At 45.3% G+C, this 15,751-nt stretch overlaps 1 protein-coding gene across 7 annotated transcripts in view; it reads right to left on the bottom strand.

The window, feature by feature from the left end:
* ST6GAL1 (ST6 beta-galactoside alpha-2,6-sialyltransferase 1) overlaps positions 1-15,751 on the bottom strand; it is a 122,290-nt gene that overhangs the window by 11,468 nt on the left and 95,071 nt on the right. For all 7 annotated transcript variants that reach the window (XM_077880022.1, XM_077880024.1, XM_077880020.1 and 4 more), the window contains one exon: positions 11,248-11,345. In XM_077880022.1, the coding sequence (XP_077736148.1) occupies positions 11,248-11,345 (98 nt within the window). The remainder of the gene's footprint in view (positions 1-11,247; positions 11,346-15,751) is intronic.

Below are 15,751 nucleotides of genomic sequence, written 5' to 3'. Positions count from 1 at the left end.
ACTCATACAATAATCAAAGTCCATGTCTTCTTAATCCTCCCTCACAGTATTTCTCAGCCCCAAACAGGGCCTGAAAAGGAAGCTGTCAGGGGTCATATAACTGGCCCAGGATCGCACAGCTAAGAAAGGCTGGAGCTAGGGTACAAATTAAGGACTGTCTCATCTTTTCCCACTGTACCAGACAAGACAGTAAAAAGTCTGTGTTCCAGCTGCCAGACTGGCAACTTTGCCAGAGTTACAGAAGTAGTCAGCACTCTGGGAAGACACACCGGGTGGTGGTAGAGGTCCTGAGCAGATACGAAAACTGAAGGCCTGACCATGATAAACTGGACCTGGACAAGAAGCAGGTGCTCTCACAGAGAGAAGGGCACCTCAAGTGGAAGGCCACCGCAAATCCCAAATCAGAGGTGCCTGTAATTCCCCCTGGCACCCCAGAAAGTCATTGAAAGAATCAGCAAGTATAAGAAGAATTGATGTTGGAAAGTACTTCACTGTCCAAGCTGAAGAGGTTACAAGAATAAAGCTACGAAATTCAGCCACAAAGGACTACTATGCCACTATAACAAAGGAGGAGGAAAATTTCTACAAGCTAATGGAGTGATTTTGAGAAGACACTCGGAGAGAAGCAGTGTAAAAGAGCACACAGAGCCCACTGCACTACCTTCTGTGTAAGAGCCACAGGGACTTCAGAAACCCTATACACCTGTTTGTCTTGACAAACACAAACTCAGAAGGACACATCTGAACACAGTACAGTTGGCTGCCAACAAAGGGTGGGGGTAGAGCAGGGTGGGAGGAATGTTACAGGGGTGGTTAACACTTCTCTGTAGCTTTTCGGATAGTTTTGAATTTGGAGAGCATGTTAATATTGTGCATGATTTAAAAAGAAGGAAAAGAAAACCCCAAAACTGAAACAAAATGGATACAACAGAATTTCAAATGAATTCGACAATCGCAGCGAAGAGAAACACTTCGGAGGGAGGAATCCAGGTGACTTAGGTATAAGATGCATCATGTGACTGTGCGACCCCAGGCTTGGGCAGCATGTGGAGGAAAACTGCAAATCCATCCTGAACTCCCTCCGGTAGATTTGGAGTACGGAGAGATGTGCAAAGTAATTTTCAAACTATCTTAGGGGTATTACCAATGCGAGCAAATAAATAAATGGGCACATGTGTTAGATGCAGGATCCTCACTGTGAAAGGAGGGGGAAATGCAAATATAGAATGCGGAAGGCAAGGGATACTTTATGTGGATAGACTGAATTCAGTCAGGGTCTATCATTTCTAAAACAGGCATATCTGTGTGAACATGCATGTGTCTATGCAGATGTGTCCATGCACACACGCAGGTCCGTATATGCCAGTAAATACAGGAATGCGTGTATACATGTACTATTTCCTAGTTCTGTGTGCTATAAGAGCCAAGAAGCAAAGATACTTCAGTAGGCATGAACCACCTAGCACCCAGATCTTGGTTTCTAATATCAATGTTTACTTAAAAGAGCCAAGATTCCTTGGAAAAATGACATATTCCAGAGCTAAGGTAGGTTAGTATGAGGAAATAAAACTTTCCTCAATACCTCAGTGCTCCTGCTACAAGCCCTAGACGCCTATACTCTTCTATACCATCAGAATGAACTCTATAGCTATTTGTCTAATTAGTTGGTCTGCTCTGGTTCAAAACAGAATTAAATCTCTTATCTCCCCAAGAAGGCAAATGGTTATAGCTCAGACGATATATCTAGGTTAATACAGAGATATACTAAGAGGCCAGGAAACCTGGTGCAAGACGAAAAAGGTCCAGGAACTTATAGACGTCTCTGGTTTCACATCTGAGCCAGTTTATATTCTAAAGGACTGGAGTAAGAAGGGTTCCCTTTGAGGGAGGGGACAGCTACCTCCTGCCTCTTACAAGTGGTGTGTTGGAGGGAGGGCAGAACCACCCACTTTTTGTCCCTTGCCTATGAAGTACCTTGCTAGTCATGTAGGACAACTAATGTGGCTCTCATTGCATTGCCCTAGAAGTCAGAGCTTGAGCAAGGAAGAACTAGTACGTTCATTATCTGTTGTAAAGTATTAGATCAGAAATCTATCTCTGATCCAGAATACATGTGTATATATACATTCAGCATAAAACTAATAAAGATGAAACATTTAAAACACAACAGATAAGTACAATTAGTTGGACTACCTTGTTATGCCAGAAGATACCGAACTTTAAAAAAAAAAATACTAAGGAGGGCATGCATGTCACAGGGAAATAGGGGCCAGCTTCAAGGAACTCCCACCGGCCAAATCTAAGACTATTTGAACGCCAAAGTAATTCAGAACAATGATGAATTACAAACCACTGGAAAAAGAGGAATCCATGAGTTCTTACCAATCATAAATAGAGAAAGGAGAGGAGAGAGGGAGAAGATACATGGAGGAGGAGAAGGGAGGGCTCTCACTCACAGTAGAATTCCAAGTGCCAACCTAATGATGCAGAACAGAGAGAGCTATAGTTAGAAGACTACCATTTTGCAAGCATCAAAGGAAAGACTGGTTCAGGCAAAAGTGAGCCAGGAATGCTAAATATAGGAGGAAATTTTGATGAGGAGCAGAATAGTGGCACAGTGTTAAAGTGTTCAGCCATAGACTATAAGGGAAAGGTAATAGCTATACAGTGGAGAAATCAGACAATACCTTATCCAGGTGATCAGAATTAAAATCAGCTGAAGGGCAGATAGACTTTGGATGCCTCCTGGTGTGATGCTCTTAGGAGGACCCAACATCATGTGTGTGCTTTTCCAGCCAGGAATATATGAACCGAATCTAAGATAGAGAAGGCATCAGAAAAACCTCAAATAATTTATTTTTTTGAAGAAGGACTTCATTCTTCAAAAATGTCAGTGCCTTAAACGAAGAAGAAAGGCTATGGAAATATTCCAGACGAAAGAAGACTGAAGAGGCACAACAACTAAATGCCCTACCAGATCATGGACAGGATCCTGTACCAAAATAAATTAATACATGCCATAAAAGACAGTATTAGGTCAATCAGCAAACAAACCTATCTGGAACTCAGATTAAAGTGTATTATCAGTGTAAACATAAAAAGTTGATAACTGTACTTTGATTGCATAAAACAATATTCTCGTTCTTAGGAAACAAAGCCTAAGGTGGTGTATTAACTTAGTCCATTCAGGAACTACTATAATAAAATACCAGAAGCTGAGTGCCTTAAATAGCAGACATTTAGTTCTCGTAGTTCCAGAGGCTGGGAAGTCCAAGGTCAAGGTACCAGCATATCTGGTTCCCCAGTGGGAGCCCACCTCCTGGCTTGCAGATGGCTGCCTTCTCCATGTCCTCATGTAGTAGAGATTTCTCTCTTCTGAGGGAATTAATCCCATCATAGAGGCCCCACCCTCAAGACTTCTTTTTCATCTGGTCATCTTCCAAAGGCCCCATAGCCAAGCACCATTGCACTGGAGGTTAGGGCTTCAACATATAAATTCAGGAGAGACACATTCAGTCTAGAACACTCTGCCCCTGGATCCTCCAAAATCACATCTTTCTCACATGCAAAACAGATGAATTCCACCCAACCTCCTAGATGTCTCAATTCATTCCTACACCAACTCTAAAGTCTGAAGTCTCATGTGAATATTATGCAAATCAGATAAGGGTGAGACAGTTCATCCTGAAGCAAAACTCTTCCCCAGCTGTGAACCTATGAAACCAGAAAAATCATGTACAAAGTACAGTGGTGGGATGGCACAGGATAGACATTCCCATTCCAAAAGGGAGAAATCAGAAGGAAAAAAGAGGTGACAGGTCCCAAGAAAGTCCAAAACCTAGCAACGGAAATACCACTAGATGTTAAGGCTTGAGAAGAACCCTCTTTGGTTCAGTGCTGTGCCCTACGGACCCACCAGGGCAGCGGTCCCATCTGTGTGGCTCTGCCAGGCCACAATCACACACCCAGGGCTCTGAGCAGCTACCATCTGGCCTATTAAAACCAAGGCCTCCCTCCCACCTTTGAAACCAAGGATGCAACCTTGATGATTTCTGCATCACCTTTGGGATCATGCTTTTCCTTTCATGAAGAACAATGCCCATTCGCAGCCCAAGAATATAGTTCTGGCTCATAGGACCTAAGAGGCCCACAGCCTTCCTCCACTTGGTCCCGTCTCCTTCAGCTCAAGCTGGCAGAGTTTCTGCTGTGGTGGCTGAGTAGGTCTGTGGTTCACACACTTGCTGATCTCCTTATCAAATGGTTTTGGGGCCACCCCTTCATTTTCTCTTCAGAACAATTTTTTCTTTTTCTTTCTTTTGCCATACAGATATGCCAAGAATTTTCCAAACCTTTAAGCTCTGTTTCATTTTTGCTAAACAATTCCTTTTTTAATTCATTTCTCTCTTCTCACATTTCACTAAATGAAGTCAGGGGAAACCAAGCCAGTCCTTCAACACTTTGCTTGGAAATCACCTCAAGTAAATCATCCAATTTCTTTGCTCACAAGTTCTACCTTCCACAAAACACTAGAACTCAGTTCAGCCAAAATCTCTGCCACTTTCTAACAAGGATCACTCTTTCTCCATTGTTCGAGAACATGTTCCTTATTTCCATCTGAGACCTCACTAGAAGGGCCTCTGTTATCTGCATTTCCTCCAACATTCTGTTTGTGATTATTTACATCTTCTTTTAAAAGATGGAAACTCTCTCTCTCGCCCTCCTCTCCTCTTTTTGAACCCTCACCAGAATTTCCCTTAGCATCTATATTTCTAGTATCTATATTTCTAGTATCTATATATCTAGTATCTATATTTCATGCCCTTCAAAACTCCTCCAGCTTCTACCAATTACCCAGTTCCAGAGCTACTCCACATTGTTAGGTTTTTGTAATAGCAAAATTCTACCTCTCGGCACCAAAAACTCTTAGCTCAGGCTGCTATGACAAAATACCATAGACTGGGAGGCTTAAACAACAGACATTTACTTCTCATGGTTCTGGATGATGGGAAGTCCAAGGTCAAGGTGCTAGTAGATTTGGTTCTTAGTGAGGATGCTCGTCTTGACTTGTAAATGGCTGCCTTCCTCACATGGCAGATATTATGGCGGGGGTGGGGGCCCACGCTCAAGACCCCATCTAAATAGATTTGTCTCCCAAAGACCCTATTTCCGGATATAATCACACTGAAGATTAGAGCTTCACTATATGAATGGGGGAGGGCATAAACTTTCTGCCCACACCAAGTATTTAGGGATTGATGTCTACAATATATACAACTTCCTCTCAACTGAAAAAATATTACAAAGAATGAACAGAGCAGATGACACAGCCATGAGGTAAAACAAAGAAATAGTGAGTGCCTCTGGATAAACAGTATACAGGCATTCTTCCTATTAGACATATTATTGCAACTTTTTTGCAAGTTTTAAAGTACTTCCAAATAACAAGTTCAAAAAAAATTTTTTTAAGAACTTAGAGAAGTTTGGAGGCAGTCCATTGAGTGAGCAGAAGGTTCTCTAGACTATGCTTCATTCAACAAATATTTATTGCATGCCTACCACGTATTGGGCACTGGTCCTGGTACTTGGGTATATACAGTGAACAAAACAGACAAACACATCTCCTCTCGGAGACAGAACATCATGGTGGGAGAGCCAGGCAACAGGTGAGATGGGTAACTCCAAGGAGGGAGTGAGAGGCGTGGACTGGGAAGGTTCCAGAAGAGAGCCAGTGAGGAGTCTGACCCAGCTGTGAGGAGGCCTTCATCCTGTCCAGGCCTGCCATTACCTTCTGTGTTGTGCAGGCCACCTTCTCTTCCCAGGCCTGGGTCATCTTGTTTGGAAAATGAAATGACCCAGTAAGACCCTGAGCTCCACAAGGGCAGGGAGCATGTCTGTCTGTTTTACTGCTATTGTGGGCTGCTCAATTCCAGCTCCCTTCACAGAGGCTGGCACAGGGCAGGTGATCAAATAAGAACTTCTGGAATGAATTCATGGCTCGTTGATCTTCAAAGTCCTTTTAAGCTCTGTGAATTCCAATACTGCTTGAATCACCCCAAAGGATGTCTCCTATCACATCAGACATCACATCATTTTCTACAGACATTAAAAGGATAATGAGAGAAATACAGTAAATCTTTTACAAGAGGATAATGAGGTAATATTATGAACAACTTCATGCCAATAAATTCAATAACTTAGAAGAAATGAACAAATTTCTTGAAAGATACAAACTTCCAAAGGTTAGTCAAGAAGGAACAGGTAACATGAATAGCCCTAAATCTTTTCCTTTTTTTTTAAAGATTATATTTATTTATTTGACAGAGAGTGAGAGAACACAAGCAGAGGGAGAGGCAGGCAGAAGGTGAAGCAGGCTCCCTGCTGAGCAAGGAACCTGATGTGGGGCTCGATCCCAGGACCCCAGGATCAGGATCTGAGGTGAACCCAGACACTTAACTGACTGAGCCACTCAGAAGCCCCGAATAGCCCTAACTCTATTAAAGAAATTGAGTTTATAGCTAAAAACTTCCCACAAGGTAAATTAGGCTTTACTGGCAAACTCTACAACATGCAAAAAAAAAAAAAAAAAAAAGAAAAGAAAAGAAAAGAAAGAAAAATACCAACTCTACGCAAACTCTTCCAGAAAACTGGCAAACAAACTTTGATCCAAATCCCTCCTCTATCACATCTTTTCTCCCCTCCCCTGAGCAATTCACTCAGACTCTTTGAACTTAGGTATCCTCATATAAAATAGTGGTTGCTGATCACGCTTCACAGCAGTGATCCCAAGATCAAGTGAGATAAGATATGTATGGGCCTCAGACAGAAGAAGTATTAAAGAAGTGGCACCAGCTGTGGTCTCAGGCTAAGCCTCAGTAAGTGATCTGGGAATGTCCCGGTTGAAGTCCAATCAGGACGCCCCATTGCCACGTACGACATAGGCTTTCTCTCCCTAACCTGGAAGAGGGCTTCTTAGGCAAACCTACCACAGCTTTAAAGGAAATCTTCGCAGGATGGAGACTTACCTCTCCACTAACCACCTGGAAGAAATGCCTAAGGAGGGGCAGCCTCCCAAATCCAAGAGAATTTCAGGGCTCCTCCAAGCTCCCTCTTCTTGATCGCTGCCCCTACCGATCTGGAGATCATACCCATTCTCTCTGAAGTCACAGTCTCCAGCCCCAAAGTGGCCAGCATGGCCTGGAAATCCTGTTCCATTCCTCTGTCTGGCTCCTTCCTCTGCTCGCTTCAGGCCTTCTTTGCTCAAACCTCCTCTACTGAAACCTCACTTCCCCTCAGTCTCCTTACAAAAAAAAACAAACAAAAACAAAAACAAACAACAACAACAACTTCTCTACATCCTACTTTTTTGGAGAAAATAGCAGCCCTTTCATCCTTCCACTCCAAATGGCCTCTTGCTACATCTTTCCTAGCCTTCTTCTCTTCTGACTCCCTCCTGTGGGGGGCTTGATTCTCAGCTGGGCTTTGGATCAATCCCTCCACCCCATCACTTAGGTATGATCCCCTCTTTTTAGTATATTCAGTTTCTCCCTCCATCATTTGGTTTCTCCTCATTGACCTAAAAGAAAATGATGGTGGTAAAATATACCTACCATAAAATGTACCATTTCCACCATTTTTAAGTGTACCGCTCAGTGGCATTAAGTGCATCCATGCTGTCATACAACCATTACACCATCCGTCTCTAGAACTTCTTCATTGTCCCAAAACAAAACTTTCTACCTATTAAACAATAATTCCTCGCCACCCCCAGAAACCACCATTCTACACTCTGTCTTTATGTATCTGATGACTCTGGGAAGCTCATGTAAGTGCACCCACACAGCACATGCTCTCTTGTGACTGTCTTCCCAGTGACTTGTAAACTTACTCAGTTCTCTCCAATCTAAAAAAAAGAAAAGAAAAGAAAAGAACAGAAACTGGTGCTGGAACTCTTGACTCTCTCTGACTCCCTGCCCTGCTTCTCTTCTGCCCTACAGAGCTAGCCTTCCTGAAAGAACTGTCCACATTGGCCTTCCCCACTTACTCCTGACCCCTGACCCTAGGCTCCAATTGGCATCTGGCTTCCCTGCTCTCCCAAACAGCTGCTGACGAAGGTCACCAGTGGCCTCCCTTTGGGCAGAGAGAAAACAATGCTTTTCAGGCCTCACCTCAGTGGGCCTTGGCAGCATTGGACATTGCTGACTACCCTCTCTTTTTGTTTTCATTACCCAAAGCCCCTGCATAGAACTTCTGTCTACACTCTGTCCCTCATGCTTTTATTTGGCCCCACTGTTTCATTGCCTCACATATAAAAATGACTGGCAAAGGGACACCTGTGGCTCAGTGGTTGAGCATCTGCCTTCGCCTCAGGGTGTGACCCCGGGGTCCTGGAATCGAGTCCCACATCAGGCTCCCCCCAGGCAGCCTGCTTCTCCCTCTGCCTGTGTCTCTGCCTCTCTCTCTGTATCTCTCATGAATAAGTAAATAAAATCTTTTTTTTTTTTTTTTTTTTTAAAAAAAGGCAAATTCTCACCTCCAGCCCAGAGGTCACCATTGAGCTCCAACCCCCTCTGTAGAGCTTCCTACTTGACATCTCTTCATAGGTCTCTATGAGGCAGCTCAGATTAACCCCATCCAGAAGCACAGTTTTTAATCCTACCCTCCTCTCTGACCCTAGCCCACACAACCCAAAATGTCTTCAAGCACTTGCAATCCCAGTGACTTCCAGCTGGTCAACAACACGAGCCAGAAATCCAGTAGCACCTGCAGCCCCTCTCCCTTCACCCCCCGCTGCTGACCCACTAATGCCTCAGGACCACACATGCCAATCCATCTCAAATCCATTCCATTCCATTCTCATGCTTATCCTCATTTCTCCTCTGCAGCAACTGTTAGCATTGCCCTGCAAGAGCCTCCTAACTGTGTCTCCATGCACCGCAGGGCTATCAGATGGATGCCAGCAACCTTTGCAGAGAGCACATCTGGTCATGCCACAGAGATTAGCCCTGGCTGCAGCACCAGGGCATGGCTCCCCCTCACCTTCAGCCTCAGTGCTCAACACACCCCCACATGTGCTCCCCACCCCCTGGGCCCTTATCTTCCCTTGCCCTGTCCATACATGGCCTCACATAGGCTGTTGTCTCTTTAGGCAAGGCCCTCGCTCTTCTCAACCTCTATACCCACACAGCTGACTCACCTCCTCACGACTCCTGATGTCCCTGACCAGGGAGAGTTTCCCTGAATGGGCTCTGGGAGCACCTTGATCCTGTCCTTTGTAGTTCTCTGTTGCAACCATCTGTCTCTGCATAGCAACTGATCGCAGCCATAGGTGGCAGGTGAAGGCACCCAGCCTTCTGGGCTCACCACTGTATCCCCCAAACCCATCTCAGCGCCGCCCCACATGAATGTAAGAGTAGCTATCATCCACTGATGTATATGCCAGGTACTAGGGGCTCTCCGTGGTCTTCTCACTTATTCCTCCTAACAACCTTGTGCCATGAAGAAGGTACTACTATTCTCCCCTCCACGCCTGAACAGATGGAGGCATAAGTAACTTATGCACGATCATTTAGCTATTAAGAAGTAGAGCCAGGATCTCAGCCCTAGGCAGGCTAACTGCAGACCGATGTGCTGACTACTGCATTTCACTCGGTACTGTCCATATTTGTGAAAGGGGGAAGGGAGGGATAGAGGGAGGCAAAGGTGGATCTTCGGATACCACCTTATACAGAAGTAGAGGTCAAGCTATAGCACTTCCTGAGCTCTCCCACTCCAGGATTTCTTTGGGGCATGAGAAGGAAAAGGAGAAAGAAGGGAAAGCTCATCCTACCTTCTCTGCCTGATTTTCTAGACTTGCCAGGTCCAAGCAGCCATGAAGTTCCAGCCTCATCTACTCTCGAGGGCAACACAAAGCCATCCCCACCCCCTTGCCAGTGAGACCTGTTTGGATGTCTCCTTCATTGCCTGTGTATCTCTGTCCTGCCGATACCACTTTTAAGAATGCCTATTACTCTTTCTCCAAATCCTACCCATCTTTCAAAGCCTACTCTGGTGCCACATGCTCCAGAGCTCCATAGTCTCCTGTTCACCAATCTAGTTCTTTTATTCTGCCCTCTTCTAGTTTATAATACAAGTCATATAAAACCCAAATATGAGGTTAAATAATAAATAGGAACTGAAAACGCATAGAGTCTACCGAGGATATTACAGTGACAAAGAGTGACATTATCACCAAGGGATTTGAGAAAGAACAGAAAACAAAATGGCAGCCACTTGCAAAGAAGTTAAGTTCATCAATCCCAGTCCCTTCATAGAAAGGTTCCTATGACTGTGGGCCTTAGATGGAAAGTGGGCCATGCAAGAGGCAGCTTCTGCCCAGCTGGTGAGTTCCTGAGGGGCAAACAGCGAAGAGACTGCTGTCTGAGGGAAACAGAAGTAGGGCCTTGTGCCAGAGGGGTGGAGAACTGGAACAGTTCAAAGGGCACTTATGATCACTCCCAGGATGTGCTCCACAGCCACAGAGTCCCAGGCAACATAGAGTCTACACACTGACATAAAAACACCCAAGGTTTATGTGCTTACACAGAGAACAACAAACATTGATGGTTGTGAGCAAGGTGAATGTGTTTGTAGACCTCACGCTAGTTTTGATATACGGGTCATCGTTTTGTTTTTTTATTTTTTGTTTTTGTTTTTTACCACTCATTAAATTTTTTAACAGAACTTTGTGGCAAGAGTATTTCTCAAGTCCCCATTAGTTTTGAGAAATCAGTATGTGCTACCTGGAAATACTTCAGGAAACTAATTCTCTTGCAGAATTCATGAGGGCAATGCAACACTTCTAGTGCCATAAAACACATCATCATCTGGTGCTGATGTCTTATGTTACTTGTAAACTATTTTATAGCTTATCAAACACACCCACATTTATTGCTCCCCTTACGTTTCAGAGTATCCCTCACTCTGATATCCTCTGTCATGTTGTCCCTCGTGCAATACTCACATACAACCGGGCAGCTATGGAGACAGCAGAACTCTGCTTTCTCAGGGCACTGGACACCTCTGTTAATGCCATCTGATGCCATTGGTGCTTTTTCATGAACACATCACCAGGCTGGGTCTTAGAATGACCTCAGGAAGGTCATGGGACTTAATTTGGCAGTTCTGCTATGCTCCCAGTAGGTGGGTTCTACATTAGGATCTATACTGTGATCCTTCTCTCACTCCAGATCCACACAGAAGAAATTTTACCTGAGAGTTCATCAGGCGAATGGTGGTTTTCGTGCCCACATCTTGTTGGAAATTGGCTGTGGGTGCCCCATTAAACCTCAGGACTGCGTCATGATCATCTATAAACCACAAGGAAAGAGAAAAAGGTGATGAGCACCAGCAACATGCAGAAATAGAGGAAGGTCTGGAGGGAGAGAGGGCAGGAAGAAGGGGAGGAGCAAGAGAATACTACTTCCTAATCTTTATCCCATCATGATCCCCATCACAAGAGAAAAGGATCATATTTATATGGGGCATTCTGGTACAGTTTGTAGACAGAGATGACCACCCACCTGCCTGGCAAAACCTAACGAGGCTCGTATTGTTGCATCCCTGAAATCCATTCCATGACTCCAGTAGGCCTGGGCACAACAGAAAGGTGAATAGGGCCAGCGTGCTACCTCAGATGTAATCACTATCCCAGTTACCAAAGGAGCAAACCAGATATTCTCTTGGTGTTACCAGTAGGTCACACTTCCACCTCCATCAGAAAAATGAAGACGCTTCCCTAAGCTCAGTGTAACCCACAAGTGCAAAGTCCGCATAGCACTCTGAAAAGCTTGCAATGCTCAGTAAATTGGAGAGATTTACTATGGTATCCAAGACAACTCCCCGAGTGTTCCATTATGAACCTGAGGCCCAGGAAGGCTCACAAACCTGAGTGGTGGTAGAGATGGAATAGAAGGTCAGAGATCGAAACTAAATCCCACATTTTCTATTTTTTTTGTCAGAAATAGTGTCCTAAATCCAGGCAAAATCAGACAGATTATGTTTTTAAAAATTCATTCACTCCCTGGCTCTAGTTCCCTGTCCCTTGTAGCTGTTTCAGCAGACATTGGAAGACTTGGAGAATTTTTTCTATTTGGCTTTGACCAATCTTCTGAGGGAGAGGGCTAATGACTTTTAAGCTCTATCCCAATCCTGAGCCAACCTCCCATGAGCTCATCCTAACCTTACTTGATTCAAGCAAGTTTAGGGTTCACCACTGCAATCTGCACAAGGTATGGAGGCCAACCCAATTTTCTGTTGTTTTATTTCCCTCCTCGCGGGAAATTTATTTGGGGTGGTTCTTCATCCACAAAGGTGACACCAGAAGGTGAGGGGCTGGGAGGAACTTGGCTCAACACAAAATGATCTGTAAAAACAATGCCCACGGAATTAAGAGATGAAAGCCTCCCTCTTTACTTCAATTCTAACATAGTCTTTAAGCCTCAGGGGACTAGACATATCATCTAGTCACAAAAACAACCCTATCTCCATCCTGGGACAAAACTCATCAAAACGGTTTGAAAATTCCATGAGATGTACATAGTCCAAACTTTATCAGCCTCCAGGGCAGACCCCCTGAACTGCAAATAGGGCAGAAGGCACACCTTTACACAACTCAGATTGCAACACGCTTGTCAGTATCAGCCGCTGGCTTCGAAAATGACTGGCAGTAATCACACCAGAAAAGAAGATCCATCAGAAGCTTCGCTTGGTCAGCTTCTCCATTTCACAGGTGAGCAAATGACTAATCTGAGCATCCCAGTACCCAAACAGGACCAACTCCGACGGAGTCACTGAGAACTGGATAAAAGGATTATTTACAAAGTTGTAGGCAGAATTTAAAGAAATCCACAGGGAACGGCCAATACCCCAGGGTTGGCTGCAGCAGGGGCCACTACTGGCCTGCCCCAGATGTGGCAAGAAGAGCAGAGGCCCCGAGCTGAAGAAGGCCACTTGTGCGCAATGGTGGCCCGTAGGGAAACACGGCTATGGCTGATGTCCAGCCAGCGAGGATGGAATCGGTACCCCAACCTCTCTCTCCTCCTTCCCTTGGCTTCTTGGCCTGAGGGAAAAGAGAGAGAGACTCAGAGGCAGAGAGGCACTTGAAAGGGGCCAGACTGTGAGCTGAGAAAGAAGCAGCCTGTGAGCATTCTGCAGTGAGAGAGCTGGGGGGTGGGGGGGCGGTGGAGGGAGTGAGGGACAAACACCCCAACTTCACTCTCTTCCTTCTCAGCTTTGGAGCAGGACTTCTACTGTCTGGTCCCAAATAAAATCCAGAGAGCATGGAAGCCCAAGTGACATAATCCCAAATTTAACCTCTCAGGGCCCAAAGTGAGCCAAAAAAGGGAAGAACATGGGGCCGAGGGGTAAATGGAGAGCATCCAGCATAGGGGAGGCTTAGGAGCCATCCCTGGTACTGACCATAAGAAAAGAAAAATGTATTTGTTCACTTAACAAATACTGATTAAGCACCTACTCCCGTCAGGCACAGTTCTGGGCACTGGAGACAATGGCTGTGAGCAAGAAAGACAAGGTCCTTGCCCTCAGAGCTCTTGCCATCCACAGCAAGGAGGGAGCCAACAAAGAAGTACAACCAGCTGCACGTGGGACGGTTACAGTCTGTGATTAATACCATGGCATGAATAAACTAGGTGGTGTGACAGAGATCCTGCGGGAATCTCCTGTGGACAGAGGGAGGATTCAGGAGCATGCCTTTGAGCTGAACCCAAAGGAGGGCCACCCACGGGGAGGGTCCCGGGAAGCACGTTCCAGCCAGAGGAGGCAGTGTCGTCGGGGCCCCAAGGACAGTAAGGACTTGGCTGGAGACGAGTGAGTGAGGGGAAGAAAAAGAAAAATGCAGCTAAAGAAGCTGGCAGGAACCAGGCCGCACAGGGTGTGGAGGCCAGGTACAAAGTCTGGATTTTATTCTAAGGAGAAAAAAATATATATCAGTCAAAGAAGATAACTCTAAAATTGACTACTAAATTGGGCTCCTAAAGAAAGAGGACGGCGGCCTTGTTCACCAAACTATCTTTTGCTATCGGAGGCTGAAGAAGTCCTCAAGTCAGACAGGCCTCTAGGAAATCACCAGCAGAGAAATCCACAGCTACCGGGACCCCCACAAATGAGCCTTTGCCAGGGGGAGGCTGCAGAACACAGCGGCCACCACTGCTGTTGAGCTTAGAATGAGAGGACAGAAAAAGACACAAATTAGAAAATGCAGAAATAAATGCACCACCGTGTGCATGTCTAGAATATTCAACAGAATCAGCTCCTTAGTAAATCCATCAATACGCCAAAATCCACGGTCTGCAGGTATAGTAGCTCTAAATAGCTGGAAATTGGAATGAAAGGAATTTTATCACAATTTAGACCAAGCTTTTTTTAGATTTTCAAGTTAGCTTCATGAATCAGGTAATCACATTTGGGAGGCTATATTCTGCTCCCGGTTAGGAAAATTAGATATAATACACATCAGGGCCGGACAATTATGGCCTGAAGGCAAAAATCTGGCCTGTTCTCCATTTTGGTTAACAAAGTTTTACTGGAACATAGCCAGGCCCGTTCATTTACTACTGTCTAGTTTGCTTTTGCACTACGACAGCAGAGTGGAGTAGCTGCGAGAGACACTGTATGAACTCAACACCAAAAATATTTGCCGTCCGGCCCTTTACAGGAAGTGTTTGCTGACCCGATAGAAGCAATCCTATTTTCTGAGCTACACAATCCAAGGATGTCTTCTCAGACCTCACTCTGCACAGAACCCCATCTGCCCCAAATCTACCCAAACTCTGCTCCCCTTGCCTCCCATCGCAAGGCATACACCTGCTTCTCCCTGTTCCTTCTCTCTGGCCTTCAGAAAGCCTGCCTTCCCTGTTCTTTCCCTTACATCTTGTCCCTTACATCTCTACACTTTCCGTAGGCTTTCTCCTGAGCCCTCTCTCCTGACTACAACTATTTCCTAGGGACAAATGACCCCTGCCTGAATCTGATCTCCCTGCCCACAACCTCCCCCCCCACCTGACCCTTCCCCCAGAATCAAAAGCCTAACTGCATAGATATCTACTCAGAGAAATCCACAAACACTTCAGATTCAGCCCCTCCCAGACAGCACCTACCCTCCTCCAAAAGCATGCTCCCCTATGATTCGAGATACCCTCCCAAGTTAGAGACTCTGGCTCCCATCTGTCCCTCAAGGTCATTTCTAGTTAAATAATTTCTGTCTCTTCTCAAATCAGACCTGTTCTTTCCACCACCACCACGATCACTGCTCCAGCAGGCCTGGCACTTCTCATCTGGAAGTGGCAATAATCCCTGAGAATAGATCACATAGCACTCCCCCTAGACAAGGGGGTTCAGAGAAATGAGAAATCCCTCCAAAATGCACATGATCTCATCACTAGCTTGCTGAAAACCCTTCTAGGACTCTATGGCTTAAAGAACGAAACCCAGAGTCTTTTCTGTGACCGTCAACATCCTGTGGGGGCTGTCCCTTGCCTATCTTTCTGGCCTGGCTCCTCAGCCCCTTCACCCTACAGGGCCCCCCAACATGCTCTGCATTTTGTCCCAGGCAGCCTTTGCCTCTTGCTTTTGCCTCAACTCAGAGTGTGCTTCTCCTTCCCGTGGGAGAGCAAGTAAGCAAGAATATCACGGGATTGCTTTTTTTCACCTGACAAGGGATTCATCACACCAAAAACTTTATTATAAAGCTACAACT

The sequence above is a fragment of the Canis aureus genome, chromosome 31 (genome assembly GCF_053574225.1).
Source record: "Canis aureus isolate CA01 chromosome 31, VMU_Caureus_v.1.0, whole genome shotgun sequence".
Taxonomy (NCBI): Eukaryota; Metazoa; Chordata; class Mammalia; order Carnivora; family Canidae; genus Canis; species Canis aureus.
This window is presented reverse-complemented; position numbering and strand designations above follow the sequence as displayed.